The sequence below is a fragment of the Malus domestica genome, chromosome 07 (genome assembly GCF_042453785.1).
Source record: "Malus domestica chromosome 07, GDT2T_hap1".
Classification (NCBI taxonomy): Eukaryota; Viridiplantae; Streptophyta; class Magnoliopsida; order Rosales; family Rosaceae; genus Malus; species Malus domestica.
Genome location: NC_091667.1, coordinates 1,653,781 through 1,671,303, shown reverse-complemented (window position 1 = coordinate 1,671,303; position 17,523 = coordinate 1,653,781). Strand labels below are relative to the sequence as shown.

At 36.1% G+C, this 17,523-nt stretch overlaps 1 protein-coding gene across 1 annotated transcript; it reads left to right on the top strand.

The window, feature by feature from the left end:
* Window positions 1-134: 134 nt before the first annotated feature.
* On the top strand, window positions 135-3,183 carry LOC103438426 (probable glycosyltransferase STELLO2). Its single transcript, XM_008376977.4, has 3 exons — window positions 135-2,138; window positions 2,269-2,395; window positions 2,471-3,183. The coding sequence occupies exons 1-3, from the start codon at window positions 454-456 to the stop codon at window positions 2,942-2,944; spliced, it is 2,286 nt and encodes a 761-aa protein (XP_008375199.2). The 5' UTR covers window positions 135-453; the 3' UTR covers window positions 2,945-3,183.
* The last annotated feature ends 14,340 nt before the right edge of the window (window positions 3,184-17,523 follow it).

The window sequence follows — 17,523 nt, the reverse complement described above, 5'->3', positions numbered from 1 at the left end:
ACGAGTGTTCTACCAATGAAAAATCACTGAGCCTAGTTAGCAACTTGATTAATCTCAATGGACAAATAAAACTTACTACAAACTTTCGATCAAAGATACAAAGTTAAAAGAAAAAAAAAGAGAAGAAATTATGTACAAACCACATTTTAGTTCCCTACTTCCCTGAATAATTTGAATTTCTGGCAGCCAGCCTGAGATTCTCCGCCACATTGTCCTACTTTATTGTGTCGGTGGCTTACCCCGAAACGAATGTACATAAAGTATTCCCACTGACGACTGCAGATTCAAGTGTAGTCAGTGTCAGTACAAGTGGTTGAACAGAGTCACAACAACTCAGCTCATCTCCTCCGAATTTCCACCAGATTACATCAATCGTTACAAAAACTAAACCCTTTTTGCAGCTTTTAATCATCACACAGATTACAGTGAGAGAGGTTTTTGGATGCAAGTGAAATGTTGGTCCAGGACCGCCCAGCTTCAAAAACCCCCAATCCCTCCAAAACCCAGCAACCATTTCACTTTTCTCATCCCAAAACCTTGATTTCCCCCAATTGGGTCTCCTTCAATATCTTCAAGATCGCCACTTTCTCACTCCTAACACTCACCATCGCCACCCTCTTCTTCCTCTACAACTCCAACGACTCCCCCTCCACCTTCCTCTGCTTCAAATCCCACCTCCACGTCCCCAAACCCCTCCAATACCCCACTATCACCTTCGATTCAATCCGACCCATCTCCGATAAGTCGTCCGTTTACGCTTCTTTCAGGTCCGATCGATGGATTGTGGTCTCCGTTTCGGATTACCCTTCCGAGTCACTTCGAAAGCTGGTCAGAGTCAAGGGCTGGCAGGTCCTTGCAATTGGGAATTCGAGGACCCCCGTGGATTGGAGCCTCAAGGGAGTCATTTACTTGTCAATGGATGACCAAGCGAAATTGGAGTTTCGGGTTTTGGACTACCTTCCTTATGATTCTTATGTGCGGAAGAGTGTTGGGTACCTTTTCGCTATCCAGCACGGCGCGAAAATGATATACGATGCTGATGATCGCGGGGATGTGGCGGATGGTGATCTCGGTAAGCACTTTGATTTGAAATTGTCAAATGTGGATGTAATGCAGGAGAGGATTTTACAGTATCCTAATGAAAACCCCAATAGAACTGTTGTGAATCCGTACATTCATTTCGGGCAACGATCAATTTGGCCTAGAGGATTGCCTTTAGAAAATGTAGGTGAAGTTGCGCATGAAGGGTACTATGGTGAAGTATTTGGGGGAATGCAGTACATTCAGCAGGGTATATCGAATGGCTTACCCGATGTGGATTCTGTTTTTTACTTCACAAGGAGGTCGGGTTCAGAAGAGTTCGACATAAGGTTTGATGAACATGCTCCAAAAGTTTCATTGCCTCAAGGTATGATGGTGCCATTGAATTCTTTTAATACGTTGTTTCATTCGAATGCATTTTGGGCTTTGATGCTTCCTGTTTCGGTTAGTACAATGGCTTCTGATGTATTGAGGGGTTATTGGGCACAAAGGATATTGTGGGAGATTGGTGGTCATGTTGTTGTCTATCCTCCAACTATATATAGATATGACAAGATTGAAGCATACCCGTTTACGGAAGAGAAGGATCTTCACGTAAATGTGGGACGATTAATTAAGTTCCTGGTTACTTGGAGATCTACTAAGATTAGGTTGTTTGATAAAATTTTGGAATTGAGTTATTTGATGGCGAAAGAAGGGTTTTGGACTGAGAAGGAGGTGAAGTTCACTGCAGCTTGGCTTCAAGATTTGCTTGCTGTGGGGTATATTCAGCCGAGTCAGAAGGTCATGAATTTGGATAAGCCAAGAACAATCATTGGCCATGCAAACCAGAAGGAATTTATTCCTCGAAAACTACCTTCTGTGCATCTTGGGGTTAAGGAATCAGAGACGGTGAATTATGAGATAGGGAATTTGATTCGGTGGAGGAAGTTTTTTGGCAATGTTGTTATGATCTTGTTTGTCAGCGGGCCTATGGAACGAACTGCCTTGAAGTGGAGATTGCTCTATGGAAGGGTATTTAAAACTGTGGTGATTTTGTCGGACAGTTCTGAAGATAAATTCGGTGTGGAACAAGCTACATTGGACCAAGTATACAAGTAAGTTACTAGTTATGCAATGGTTTCTTTGTTGTCGTTGCCAACTTCCACACATTCATAAGTTTCGTTGTTGTCGTCATTTTTTAAATGTATATTATGCTGCCCTTACAATTATGCAAATGGTATGTAGGTATCTCCCCAAGATATATAACAGGTTTACAAGTGCTGAAGGATTCTTGTTCCTCGAGGACAATACCGTTCTCAACTACTGGAATCTACTGCAAGCAGACAAGACTAAGCTGTGGATTACCAACAAGGTAGTGCAAAATCCCGAGTACAAAACCCTGAATTTTAAACCAACACTGACTGATCATTCATGCACTCTCTTGCAGGTGCCTCAGTCTTGGATTACATCCTCAGTCAACGGTAAAGACTTGGAATGGTTGTCGAAACAAGCAAATATGGTAAAGAAAGTTGTCAGCACTATGCCAGTCCATTTACAGGTCAACTACAAGGAGAGCAATCCAAGGGAGCAGAGTCTCGTTATGTGCAGCTCCGAGGTATTCTATATTCCTCGACAATTTGTTGGGGACTTTGTCGATCTTGTAGGTCTCGTGGGAAATTTTGAAATCCACAATAAGGTAGCAGTTCCCATGTTTTTCATGGCAATGGATTCGCATAATAACTATGACTCAGTGCTCAATACAATGATTTATAAGCCAGAGGCATCATCTAGCAACTCTTCAAGTATTTATTCTGCTCAAGTCGCAGCTGTCCATCCGTGGACCGTTTCCAGTGAGTCTGATTACATTAAACTTATAAGGTCCATGGCGACGGGTGACCCTCTACTGATGGAGCTGTTTTAAATCACGGTAGGAAACTTTATACACTCCCATTTTGTATGAGGCGTCTCAAACGAGATTGGTACTCGAAACAAAGGATCATTTGGTTCGAGTAGGCTTTAATTTCTTCCTAGTTTCCTTTTTTTCTTATGTACATATAGAATTTTCTTTCGCCGGTATGATTCCAGTCTTTGATGTTAACTCGTGTCTTACAATTCGTATTTGAGCTGTCGATGTATCGAATGAGAAGCATCGTTACATTACCGGTTCAGTGTAGCCTCTTTTTCGTTGTTTACTTCATCGATTTATGCCAATTTTCTGCCCCTTTATTTTGCTAATCATTGATGATGGCGATTAGACAACTAAATGCAGGATAAATCAGTATTAACTATAAAATTAAAGCCCTGTTATTCTTATGGGAGCATGTTTGCTCATCACCATAAACTATGCTCACTATACATCTAATCAATTGACACGTATTCTTTCATCTAACTCTAGTTAACTTTCACATTAAATGTTAGTTTTTCAATTTTGAAAAAAAATTCACCAAGATTAAGTGAAATGACACGTGTCAATTGATTAAGTGTATGGTGAGCATACACCATTATGGTGGTGAGCAAAAATGATCTCTATTCTTATTTGCTCCAAAAAAAAAAGCAAGCTACATGTGAGTTAAACTTGGAGATAGAAATCGTTTTTTTATTTCTCGACATTTCCATCCAATTAAGAATGCGGTTGCAATTAAGAAATTGAGTTCAAATTAAAATAACGAAGTATGACAATATTCACCAGTGTACTCAAATATCTATAACAAACAACCAAATTAATACATCAAGCATATTGGAGTTGCATCCATACTACGAACATAGTATTCAACTTACACATGTATGGTTATATTATTCGTCTCCTTGCAATTACCAAAAGTGGGTTAAGTGAAATTATCGATTAGTTCGGTTGGTAAACGGAATTCACAAAATCCCTCAATATTTAATCCAACAGACTATTCATTTTTCTTTTGGAAATTATTATTAGCACTCCAAATGTAACAATCATTTCCTAATTTTACAATTTTATTAATTTTTTAAAAAGTAATATGACGAAAATGCCCCTAGAGGCGAGGATGTCGACTTTTGTTGACCATTGTATAACGAGACGTATGAAAAATTCTTTTACCGAATCCTTGTAGTAATCGACATTACAAATACGTAAGCGCAAGTAAAAATGAATTCGGAGCTACAACGAAGATTCTACAAAGCATTGAATGCCGAGAATAATTTTGTAATTTCACTTCACGAAGAAATTTTTCTATCTCTTATATATATATATATATATATATATATATATATATATATATATATATTATTTTTATGACTTTGGATTGTGTGCCAAGTGGGGCCCACACCCCCACTCTTCTCTCCAATTTTCAGGAAACACCCACCTCTCATCTCTCTCTCACAACTCTCCTTCTCTCCCTCTCATATCTCTCTTCACTCTCTCTTTCACTTCGAGCACACATACGCACAACCAACAACCACAGGGACTGCATTCTCATGACATTTGGGAGCCTTGCGAACCAGAAACCGTGGAGAAAACCCCTCATTTACCTCTCCCTCGCACTGGACAGTAGCAGCCACTGTGCTTGTGTCTCTCTGGCGAGTTCTCAGTCTCCGGCGAACACCACCGTCGACCACCACCGTGGTTCGACTTCCTTGAGGCCAGGAACAAACCCCAAACAAGTTTAGGGGCGGCAAAGCATCGGAGGAGACGGATCGACAACCACCCATTTCTAGGGTTCTGACGGTTCGTGATGGTTTTCAGACCACTTCTCAGCCGAATTGGACTTCGGCCAGGTATAAAAGTTGTTCCTTTCATTGAAATTAAGCACAAATCACATATTTTTCTAATCTATCGTTGTTCTCCGGAGGGCATTGATTATGACAGTATCGTTGTTCAAAATCTGTAAGTAAATAACTTATTATATTATTTGTGTAAAATTATTGTATTTGAACATAACTATTTTGCATATTTTGTTTTAATGTTGCACCTTGTTAATTCTATTTTATCTTATATTTTGAGTATAGGATACCTATTGAATTGACAATGGTTTCTGGCTACGCGGTTGTTGTGTTGGCCGGGATTATGATCTCCACATGATGGCATTGAATGATGTGGGTTGTGTTTAGCAACTAGATGGCCTATTTGATCCCACTGATGCTCATGATTTTTCTGATGGAGAAAGTTTATGTAAAAACTTGTCTCAATTGAATTGTTATGTGGTTGACAAGTCAAAATTGGATGGGAATTGTCATATCATTGCATCAAGGGACATAAGAGATTTGGAGTACGTCTTTGTCGGATTGCCCACGTTAAGATTTCTTGATTCACTTATTTTGGATGAGGAATCGATAAACTTTGATAGGTGACTTCTGCACTTTCGTTTGTTTTCCTTTCATTTGATTATGTTTATGCCTAGTTACTAGGTTACATTATAGTATTTGATGAATAAACTGTGATTTTGCCTAGTTACTGATATCAGATTCTTCACTCAGCATTGGCTCCTTACTGATTATAATTTTGTATCTAATTTTAATTTTCGTTTGTCATTACGAGTATAATTGGAATTTTCAATTGTGCACCTATAAATTTTCTCAAATATGCAGATCGGATGACTACTACTAGCCTTAAGGAGATCACTACTCTAGGTCCTTTCACCTCAAGATCTTTCTTATACTCTGACGATTAAGGTGATGTTGCATTTGGAAAATATATTCATGTGATTTTGCTTTACGTTATAAATCGACTATTTTTCCATTCGTGTCTGGATTGCTAACTCTACAACAACAACAACAACAAAGCATTTTCCCACTAAGTGGGGTCGGCTATATGAATCCTAGAACGCCATTGCGCTCGGTTTTGTGTCATGAATGGAAAAAGAGTTAATTTATAACGTAACGCAAAATCACATGAATATATTTCCCGAATGCAGCAACACCTCAATCGTTAGAGTATAAGAAAGATCGTGAGGTGAAGGGATTTAGAGTAGTGATCTCCTCAAGCCTGGTACTAGTCCTGAAAATTTACAGGTGCACAAGTTAAAATTCCAATTATACTCGTAATGACAAACGAAAATTAAAATTATATACAAAATTATAATCAGTAAGAAGCCAATGTTGAGTGAAGGATCTGATATCAGTAACACAGTTTATCGATCAAATACTATAATGTAACCTTGTAACTAGACATAAACTTAATCAAATGATTATTCAAAACAAGAAGAAGAGACAAATGAAAGGAAAACAAAACGAGAGTGCAGAAGCCACCTATCAAAGATTATTGATTCCTTATCCAAAATAAGTGAATCAAGAAAGCTCAACGTGGGCAATCCGACAAAGATGTACTCCAAATCTCTTATGTCCTCTGATGCAATGCCGTGACCATTCCCATCCAATTTGACTTGTCAACCACACAACGCTTCAATTGAGACAAGTCTTTACGAAAAATTTCAACATAAAAAAAATCATGAGCGTCATAAATGGGATCAAATAGGCCATCTAGCTACTGAAAATAACCCACTTCATTCAACGCTATCATGTGGAGAACATAACCCTCAGCCAATACAGGAACCACATAGCCATAAACCATTGTCAATTGAATAGGTATGCTATATTCAAAATATAAGATAAAACAGAGTTAACAAGGAACAACATTAATGCAAAATAGTTATGTTCAAATACAATAATTTTACACAAATAATACAATAAGTTGTTTACTTACAAATTTTGAACAACGATACAGCCATAATCAGTGCTCTCCAAAGAACGATGATAGATTAGAAAAATATGTGATTTGTGCTTAATTTCATATAACGCACTCTTGTAAGTAGAAATAAAGTCACAAGGTGGCTGCCCCCATAAGGATATGAGATGGCCTTACATTGCCAACTCGTGATCATCCCGAGACAAAGCTTCCTCAGTTAAGGGAGTAGCTCCAGCAATTAGATCAGCAGCTACATTGTCATTTCCAGTTTTATAATGTATTTCACAATCGTAACCCAAAAGTTTGGTCACCCATTTTTGCTGAAATGGAGTGTGAGCCCTATTATGAGAAGATACTTGAGGTTGTGATGATCTGCTCGAATCATAAAGTGCCGGCCCTGTAAATAGTTGTGCCACTTTTTAACTGCATGTACAATTGCAACAAGCTATCGCTCGTATATAGATAAGGATTGATTTTGAGGACCTAATGTTTGGTTAGAGAAGGCAATTGGTCAGCCTTTTTGCTGCAAAACTACACTGATTCCTTGCCCTGAGGCATCACATTCAATCTCAAAAGGAATTGAGAAACCAATGGTAATGGATTTTTAATTGAGAGATCATTGCTACAATTTGCTTTTTTAAGAATCTCTTAAAATGCATATTGAATCTCTGAATTTGTAGTAAAAATTAAAATCTCTTAAAATTTCAATTAAATACACTTCTCCCGTAATATGCGAGTGATTTATATTTTTGTTTATAAGGAGAATTGGGTAAAGTGTAAAACATCTAATATAGTTTTTATGTTTTTTTGTCTCTCATGAGAATAAACATTGCGATTTTGACATTAATTAGTTAATTCTATTGGATTTGGTACTCATGATGAATAACGGGTTCAAAGGATCATTTTATTGTGTCACATTTGGTTAATTCTATGTCATTTTATTTTAGAATTCTACATTTTCACTCAAAAATGGTAAACAAACTTTGTAATGTGATGCCAACAAAATATGATAAGTTTTGAGTCAAGAGCATGAGCATGACAATGCATTAGTGGCATGTTTACCAAACCAGAATGAAAGACGAGGAAACGGAATTGCACGAACTCCAAGTCATTCCAGTGTTTACCAAACCGTAGGGAATCAACATTCAGGTGGGACCCACCCAAAATCCGGAATACAATTCCTTAAGGCCATCTCTAACCGAAGGGTTAAGAGGGCCAGATGGCCGAAAATAGCCCTAAAACCGTCTCCAATCGAGGGCTAGGCCAGAGGGCTCTTGAATCTCGGAGGGCCCCACGGGATCAGAGGGGGCTGGAGGGCTGGCTGCTTTCGGCCAGTCAGCCAGCCCCGGGCTGGCTATTTTTTTTTTAATGTTTTGTTATTCCTGTCGGTTATAACCGACATGAATACATGCTATTATTTAATATACTAAATAATGGTGTATTCCTGTCGGTTATAACCGACATGATTGTTTTAAAAAAAATTCTAATGAAACGGCTACTAGCCGTTGCATTTGATTTGTTTTTTTTTTTGTTTTTACATTATTATTATTCTTTTTTATTTACAACATTTTTCATATAACTTCTATTTTTTCCTATAACTTCTATTTCACAAAATTTGGTTTTTTTTTAAATTCCATTTTTTTCCTATAAGTTCTATTTCACAACTTCTATTTCACAAAATTTGTTTCATATTTTTTTTTCCTATAACTTCTATTTCACAAAATTTACTTCATATTGTTTTTTAAATTCCATTTTTTTTCCTATAACTTCTATTTGACAAAATTTGTTTCATATTTTTTTTAAATTCTATTTTTTTCCTATAACTTCCTAAGCCATTATACAACATTAAATTAAATTAAGTAACATGAAACAACATTAAACTATATGAAACAACATTAAATAAAATTAACCAACATAAAAATTATACAACATGAAACTTAAACAACATTTTAGTTGTAGTTTTTAAATAATAAATTATGTTTGGCCCTATGGCCCTTTGACCCTTAGTTGGAAATGGTTTTTTGTGATAGGGCTAAAACGAGCCCTCTGGCCCTCGGTTGGAAACGGAGGCAAATATGGCCCTGTACTGTTCATTAAAATATTAATATATTTGAGAATCTTGGAGGGCCATAGGGCTAAAACGAGCCCTCTGGCCAGCCCTCAGTTAGAGATGGCCTGACTACCCAGAAATGGATTCTCGACTTGGGAGGTGGGAATTGAGTTCCTGGAAATATATTCATCAAGGATCGAAGTTTCTACCAATACTATACTCACGCTTTTTTGGTAAACCCAAATACCCCTCACAATTTCACCACCCAGTTCCATGAGCAGTCTATAGACCCATCTCTCTTCTCCCCAATCCCACCATTTCCAAACAGAGGAGCTTCGACTCCGGTGAAATCCCAACCCCTTTCTCCTTGCCCCGTCGTCGCAGACTATCCAAAACTCATGCATGAACTCACAAAGAGAGGGGAAAATGTATGGCGTGGCCGCATGGTCATCTAAGAACAGGGGGTGGGGAGGGTTGTGATAGGTGGTGAGGAGCTGGGTTTGGGGATGTAGGGGGGGAGAAGATGGCGTCGCAGCTTTTTGTTTTTTTGGGTTTTTTTTTATGTTATATTATATTTTTTTAAATTTGTGTTAATTATTTATTTCGCTAAATAGTTATGTTTTCATGTAGCTAATTGGATTTTATGAGCATATGTGGTTATCAAAATTAATCATTAACTAGCATATAAAAATATAATTTATAACAAGGGCAGTTTAGTAATCAAATAGGTTTCAATTCCAATTCATGCGAGTGAGTAAACAACTTTTATGTAATCAACATCATTTTTATTCTGATTCCAGATAGTTTAGTAAACAGCTTCAACATGAATCCAATTCTGATTCCACCTCATTCCATCTCTTCGTCAATTTAATTCATCCTACTATGATTACGGATTAGTAAACGGACCATAGATTCTTCAAATTTAAATTGACAAAAACACATATGAGCTCTAGAGTTAATCTCAAAACCCGTAACATCTATTTTTTCACACATATTGAAAAAAACAAAACATAAAACTGTTATATACAATGTGATAAAGAAAGAAAGCCTCTCGCATCCCCATTATACTTTTATATTTGTTTTTTTGTTTTACAAGTTTATTTTATTTTAGGGTTAATCTCAGTTTACTATTTTAAAGTTTTTTGATTTTCAATATTTGGTACATGAAGTTTTTTGCATCCTAGAGCAGTACATAAAGTTATAATTTTGGGACATGTTCATATGTTTGTTAAGGTTGCTGTTAAATTTGCTGTTAACTAATGACGTGACATCGACATGAACAATGACTGCGCGCCTCGTGGATATTAAAAAATAAAAAAAATAAAAAAACTTTTGGGCGTTTCTCCCTCACCCCTTTCGACCCCCATCCTCTCCTTTCTCTCCTCTGCACCCACCCTCACGGCCTCACCCTCACCAAATCACTCCCACACTCCCAATGGAGGAAGAAGACCAGCAAAAAGCTGCAGATTTTTAAGCTTTGCGGCGACGTTGAGGGTTTCTATTTCAAGTTGGATTCGTTGAGGGCATCGACGATGGCGAGGCCGATGCCTTTGGAATCCAATTTGTCCCAGTGGATGTGTTTGGATTCGGGTTTCAGGGTTCTGGGGGTGTTCAATTCGAACCAGAAACAGTTTGTTTCATGATGGAGGTTGGGCTCATTACGGCTTCAGATTCAAAGACGGCTTTCGAGGTGAAGCTAGTGAACAATCTTGAATTCGCGAAGAAAGAGGAAGTGAGTTTGTGTGTTTTTCTTTGGGAGAGAGAAGATAGTCGTTTTCCACCATTGGAGCTCACTCGCTAGCTTGCTCTAGTTCTTGAAAAATCCTATAAAAACAAAATCCCTCTGCAAAACAAGAAAAATAACTACGAAATGCACCCAAAATTAATACTTGAATCGATTTTTACCCAGTAAATTACTCACAAGCTTTGAAGCTCTGGAAAATGGCAGAAAGTTGTAGACTTTAAGCTCTGCGGTGTTAGAAAAAGCTTGGTGGTAAGGGTGGGTATCAAGGAAAGGGAAGGGTCGAGGGGTGGAGCTGTGGAGGGGTTGGAGGAGATGAAGGGGTGTTAGGTGGGGAAGACTGGATTATGGTTTTTTTTTTAATTAATTAATTATTTTAATATTTTAAATTTGGGCGATTTTTTATTTTTTGAATTTTTAATTTCCACGTTGACCCTTAATGACACGTGGCGTCCAGTCATTATCTACATAGGTGTCACGTCATCAGTTAACTGGAGACTTAACAGCTAGACTAACAGATGTATGAGACTGTCCAAAAAATTAACACTTTAGGTATAACTCGGGGACGAAAAAAATTTCATGTACTAAACGTTGAAAATCACGAAACTTGAGGGTAGTAAACTAAGATTTACCCTTTATTTTATTACCACATGGCGTGATTTTATTGGTGCATGTTGTTGACATGCTGACATCTTAATGACAAATTGAATTTTTTTTTTTGGACAATGACAAATTGATTTTAGGAAAAATTTGAAATAGGTCCAATTTTATAGACTTACTTTTGAAATAGATCTAATTTTTAGTAACTTTTGACTTTTGAAATAGGTCCAATTTTTAATAACTTTTGACTGCTGAAATAAGTCTAATTTTTAGTTACTTTAGACCCATATCAAAAGATACCTTGATTTTATAAGTGAGACAAGTCTGAATGTGAGGGCTGAGGAGTGGGCTTAAAGAGTTGGTGTAGAAAATTACAACCGCGGCGAACATGTCACGCACATTTAATTTAGATGCTCAGTCTTCACGCGTTTCCGAAAAACTCGGAAATTATGGTGGAAACCGAACGCGCTTTTATAAATTATTCTTATTGCACAAAAGGCCCCGATATTTTCTTATATTTATATCTTTGTCTTGTCTGCTTATTTAATTTAGAGTTGTCCCCTTCAATATTATTTTTTTCCAATTCGAATAAATTTGGCACTGTATGTAGTCAATTGACTAAAATGTACTTCAATTTAGAACATGGGAATTGATTAAAGTAGTATTTTAGATTGGAGAAAGTGCAATACTAGAAACTACTTTTAAAATAATTAAAAGATTTTTTGGTAAAAATGTTTTCAGAACCAATTCTCAATAAAAACACAAGTGAATCTTAAAAGAGTACTTGAAATGTTTTCTAAAAAAACACATAATTGGTGCTTCTTCATTTGGATTTTTTTCTCATACTTTTACATGACATAAGATATTATTCCATATATAATAAGGAACTTTAATTAAAAACCACATTTTTACACTAAAAAGTCAATCATGGTACTGCTCACATTACCCTTTATTTTGTCATTTTCGTTAAAACTTAAAGTTTTCAAATCATTTTCATTAATTTTCTTTATATAATGTGGCTTTCTGAAAAGAAAAAAAAATTATAATTAGAGATCGATGCAAGTACAACTATGTGAATGAAGTTTTAGATCAACATACACTCCTCTGAAAGAATATTCCTCTAAACTCAACTTGTCAAAACCTTTAACAACTAGAGTCATCATTTACAAAAATAGGTCATCTCTTTGCCTTGAAGAAGAGATCACCTATCCGTATTTTGTCACAGTTTGAAGGGTTCATGTTCCTAAGAATTTATTTTTATTTACTTTTTGTACAAGCAATAACAAAATATATTATTCTATCACATTCATTGTCGTAACGTAACGGGTAATGTTAGGAAAACTAAATTTGTAGACAAAACTATCATTTAATTGCAAATTTTATTTACAAATTTAATCTCTCTAGCATTACCTAACGTAACTATTAGTAACAGATGGAAAAGTATGATAAATCTCTTAAGAAGTTATGGTTACGGTAAAATATCATACAAATGAAGGATCAAGATGCAAATACGGATTAATAAAGTACCAATACGCAAACTACTAGTCAAGGCCCAACGAAGCGCCTAAACCAAACCAAATAGTTAAAAAAAATTCGGAAGGAAAGGCCAACGAAGAGCCTAAAAAACAAAAATAAAAAATAAATAATAAGGGTAGGGAAAACGCGAAGGGAGAGGCAGCAGCTATATAAACAAAGCCACACGAACCTCTCTGCCGTCAGAGTTCACAATTCTCTTTCTTTCTTCCAATTTTATGGGCTGCAACGCCTGGGACGTTTTCTGAATCCCAAACCCTAATTTCAGTTTTCCTTCCTTTCCACTCTCTCCTCCATTTTCTTCATTTTAGAGAGAGAAAGTAGAGAGAGAGAGACACAGAGATATACATATACTGTAGAGATTTGATTGATTTTGGAGAGAGAGAGGAAGATATGGGGATAAAGCTGGTGGAGATTTTGGACCAAGGAGTGAGAATCGTCGCCAGATCTTATTCTCATTGCCCCCAGACCAGCCGCATGTACTACCATCCTCCTCCGCCGAGCCATGAAGACCACCACCACGGCCTCCACAATTTTCACAGCGGCGGCGCCACCTGTTCCGGCGGCGGCGATGTTGTGATGGCTCAGATGCGTTTCTCCGGTGCCAAGGCAGCGGTTGCTGGTTCTGATACCAATGAATTTATATTTTTCTCTGTTTGATTATTATTATTACTGAAGCAAAATGTATGCAAACAGAGATTTTGGTTGTTATTATTGGAAAGGAAAAAAATACTGAGTTTTTTTATTCCATTTTATTATTTTATGAAATTAAATTCATTGAATTGAAATTATGATGGATGAGGAATTTTTTATATTAAAAAGGGTGTCCCTTGGCTAATCCGGCTTTTCACTTTGCGAAAGTTGAGAATGTAGCAGTCTTGCCTTTATTTGCAAAAAAGCTGGATTCACATGATTTCCCGTGACCTTTCATTCAGAAAGAACTAACTGCTAAGGCCAGAAAATTTTTATATTATTTTAAATAAATAATTTATGCATACTTATTTATTTCTTTTATATTTATTTATTTATTTATAAACATTTGATTTAATCGATCAAGGTGCCATAAATAAACAAAAAATAAATAAATTGAAGGGGTTTTCCAAAGAATTTAACCATTTAACTTGAATTATAACAATTTCAGATGTGGTTCTAATTATTGAGCAGATAAGTTTTTTGTATGCACTCGAATTCAAATCTCTTTTACGTACACTCGAATTCAAATACCCTGCATTAGTAGAGTAGAATTTTGCTTATATCAAAGAACTTGAATTGCAATATTTAAAAAATTGCCAACACAAACAAAATTCCAATTTTTTCATCTAAATTCTAGTTAATGCAAGTGTAATTTCACCAAAAATTAAACATAGTAATAGGATCCACTTAAATTTGTTGAAATGATACATGGCTTACACGACTTAGTATACTAGTTGTCATAATATAAGTAGTTTCTTGAAAAAAATGATTAGTTTATTTAGTGGTCTGAGAGGGACATATAGACAATCTAACAATCTCGAGCTAGAAGGACTTACGTGTGTCACCTAATTGTCTGCTGCTACTAGTATGAATGTATGTTGGAATTTACTACAATTCGGGAACATGAGTCTGCTACTGCTAGTATGAATGTATATTGAATTTACTACAATTCACACATAAGGACTGTTGACAATAGGACTCAAATTTTGCTGAGGTGACACACAAAGTAGGGACCTTATAAACGGAGCCAACCATCGTTGGCTAATTCTACTTTAGTTTTTATTTACATCTTATGATATCATAAATGATATGTTAAACGTTTTCCACATTTGCGACTTGCGACTTGCGAACATTAACCATATTTTTGGAGTGGCCCCTTCGTCAATGGGATTTAAAAAATGAAGAGGAGCCAGATCGATGAAGAGTCTTGAGCAGCCAAAAGTTGTTGGCTTTTCATTTTCAAACTTTTGGTCAAAATAATGATTTAGGAGGAGGAGGAGGAGGAGGAGGAGGAGGAGGAGGAGGGGGTGGGGGGGGGGGGGGGGGGGGTGGAAGATCCTCTTCAATTGAGCTGAGGTTTTTATATGATAGGGTTTACAAGATTTCTTCCAAATGAATGCCAACATGTCTTTCTAATCAAAATGCCCTAACTAATAGTTTGTCATGTTAATTCATGTAAGAAGTGTATATCAATTGGCAAATTATTCTGCACGTAATTTTCCCCGAATGTTTCTTACGGTCTCAATGCCAAGGAAAGGCTTCAGAGGAAGTATGAGTAGAGTTTATGCAAATCAAGCAAATTTGTGAAAAAATTGTTAAAGAATATCAATAGACAAAAACTAACAAGGATACATGGAAAGTAAAAAGGAAGTGTGAAAAGTACTACCTGTAATTTTTGCATAAAAGATTAAATGGCGTCTTCAATAGAAAATGTAAATTTGAGATGTAAAAATTATATTTTACATCTCATTTTATATTTCCAACATATGTAAATGGAAGATCTATACATTTAGGAAGAATGTAATTTTGAGATCTCATTTAATTTTCTCTCTTGTATGAGTGAAACCTGTCACCAAAATATATTAAAAAGAATATAAACTTAGGTTTTTATTTACATCTTCCGGCGAAGATGAATAATTTACATTGCGCCATTGAAAAATTTCGACAAATAAAAGATGTAAAATGCTCATTTCAAGGCATTTTACATGTCCTATTGGAGATGTCCTAAGGGGTTTGATAACTATTTTTTGTTTTTGGGAAGTGTTATTGGCACTCCAAAAATCTCATTCTACACTCCTCACAAGTGTATTTTTCTTTCTATATATAGAAAGTTTGGAGTGTAGAATGAGAATTTTGGAGTCCCAATAAAAATTCCCTTGTTTTTAATGAATATCATTTGTAGAGCAATGGGGTTAGGCCAAATTTAATACGTATGAGATAACATATAGGTTAAGTCAATTGACCATCCCATGCACTTTAGTGCACCCCTTTTCTATAGGCTAATTTAAAGGGGTATGATTTCTCTCCTTTTATTACCATTTCCTTCCTTCCCTTCCTTTTGCATTTTCTTTTTTGTCTTTTTTCTATAAAATATTTATACAAGATATTGATGTAGTTTAATCCTAAACGTTTAATTATAAGAAGATGGGAGATAATCCTACTCCTTTGAGCCCATGCAATTGGTGGGATTCTTTCATTGTTTGCATCATCTCCCCAGTACTTGTATGGGCTACTAGTTGGGCAAAACGTATCACACCAGTTGCAAGGGCTAAAAGGAGTAGGATTCTCTCCCTCTTAATCTCTCTATCATTCTATCTTCTTCTATTTAAACAGTTATGATTAAGCTACGTCAATGTCTTACTTTTTTATACAGAAAAAAAAGACAAAAAAACAAAATGCAAGAGGAGAGGATGAAAGAAGAGGGGATTATGAGGCGAGAGAATCTTACTCCTATTTTGAAAGGGTGGAGAAAGATTTTGGGATTCTTGGGGTGTTTTGGAGCCTTGTCATGGCAACTCATGGAAAGGTGGAGTTGTTTTAAGAAAAATTATGGTTTTTATTTTATTCTTTTACAAACAATATTATTATTTTAAACTAAATTAAGATAAGAAATTTAAAACAAAACGTGATGAATTGAAAGTGCTATCCACCAGTGCGATCAACTATTTGCAAGTCTATTGAAGATTAAAAGTCATGGAAGACAATTTTTTTGGTAGGGTTTAAAATTCTTAAGTAAATGAATATTATATAAGTCAGTGGACGTTTTTCTTTTAAAGTTATTGACATTGAGAAATGGAATCCAAAAAACCTTGCCCACAAGTCTTCTTGTATAAACAAGCCATGTTACCTAAACAAGAAAAAGCATGAACCAAAAAAAAAGAACTCCTTGCCTCTTCACCCAAAGTGGAGAATAATTTTAAGCATGTCGGGTTAGGGTTGGGTGTAAAAGTTGGTAAGATTGAGCTAGGCTGAATGTTAGCATCATGAAACTGGCTTTGATTTGACAAAATGTTTCATGTTATATAAGGGAACTAGCGACGGTACATGCATTTACTTAACATATTCACTATCTAACAATAGGATAGATATCGGCATTCAAAGATGATAAAAATAGCAAGAACATGACCCGAAAAGGTATTTGCACCCACTATGCTACATCCATGACAAATATATGATTTTGGGTAGCAGTGGCTAAGCCAAAATCTTCAAATAATGGGGTCATAATATCAAACAAAGAAACTTCATTCGGCCATTTCGTCGAACACCTAGTAGGCATCAGCCAATACTTCAACATATGCCGACAGCTTATACCAACATATGTTGACAACTACTATTACTTGTAAAGGCTTGTCAATGGTGGATGCATGATACTATGAAGTAATGTTGAAGATGATCAAGACTTGTCAACTAAAGTATTTCATCAAGCACATGGGACTCACAATAAAATCGCACACAATAAGAGAGAGAATGAAGAAAAATATGATAAAATAAAATAGAAGAAGTATGAGAAGGATGTTGCAATTTAGTTTGTTTTAGTTGTTTATAGGGATCAAATATAATACACAAACCAAATATACATGAAGTTTTTGAAGTTGTTGGGATCAAAGACAACTAATAACCCCATATTGGCTCCGTGGGTGGCGATTAATTTTGGCACCAAATAGAAAGACCTAAAGTTGAGTTCATTAGGCTAATCATATGAGCAGTAGGTCTCGGGTTCGAGACTTGGGAGCAGCCTCTCCATAAATGGGGGTAAAGCTAGCCGACATTCACCTCTCTCAGACCCTACGTAAAGCGGGAGCCTTGTGCACTGAGTACGATCTTTAAGCCATAAAAGAGTGATCTCCTCTACTTTGAATTGGACTTCCAATTCCAATTTGCTACCTTTTTCTGACCTTTCTGAGATTAAGAAAGACATATTCTTGTTGACTGATAAGACTTGGCTAGGCG

Coding starts and splice junctions, on each gene's coding strand:
- LOC103438426 (XM_008376977.4), top strand. CDS start 454: ATGTTGGTCCAGGACCGCCCAGCTTCAAAAACCCCCAATCCCTCCAAA. Junction 2,139..2,268: donor ACATTGGACCAAGTATACAA/GTAAGTTACTAG, acceptor AATGGTATGTAG/GTATCTCCCCAAGATATATA. Junction 2,396..2,470: donor AGCTGTGGATTACCAACAAG/GTAGTGCAAAAT, acceptor ACTCTCTTGCAG/GTGCCTCAGTCTTGGATTAC.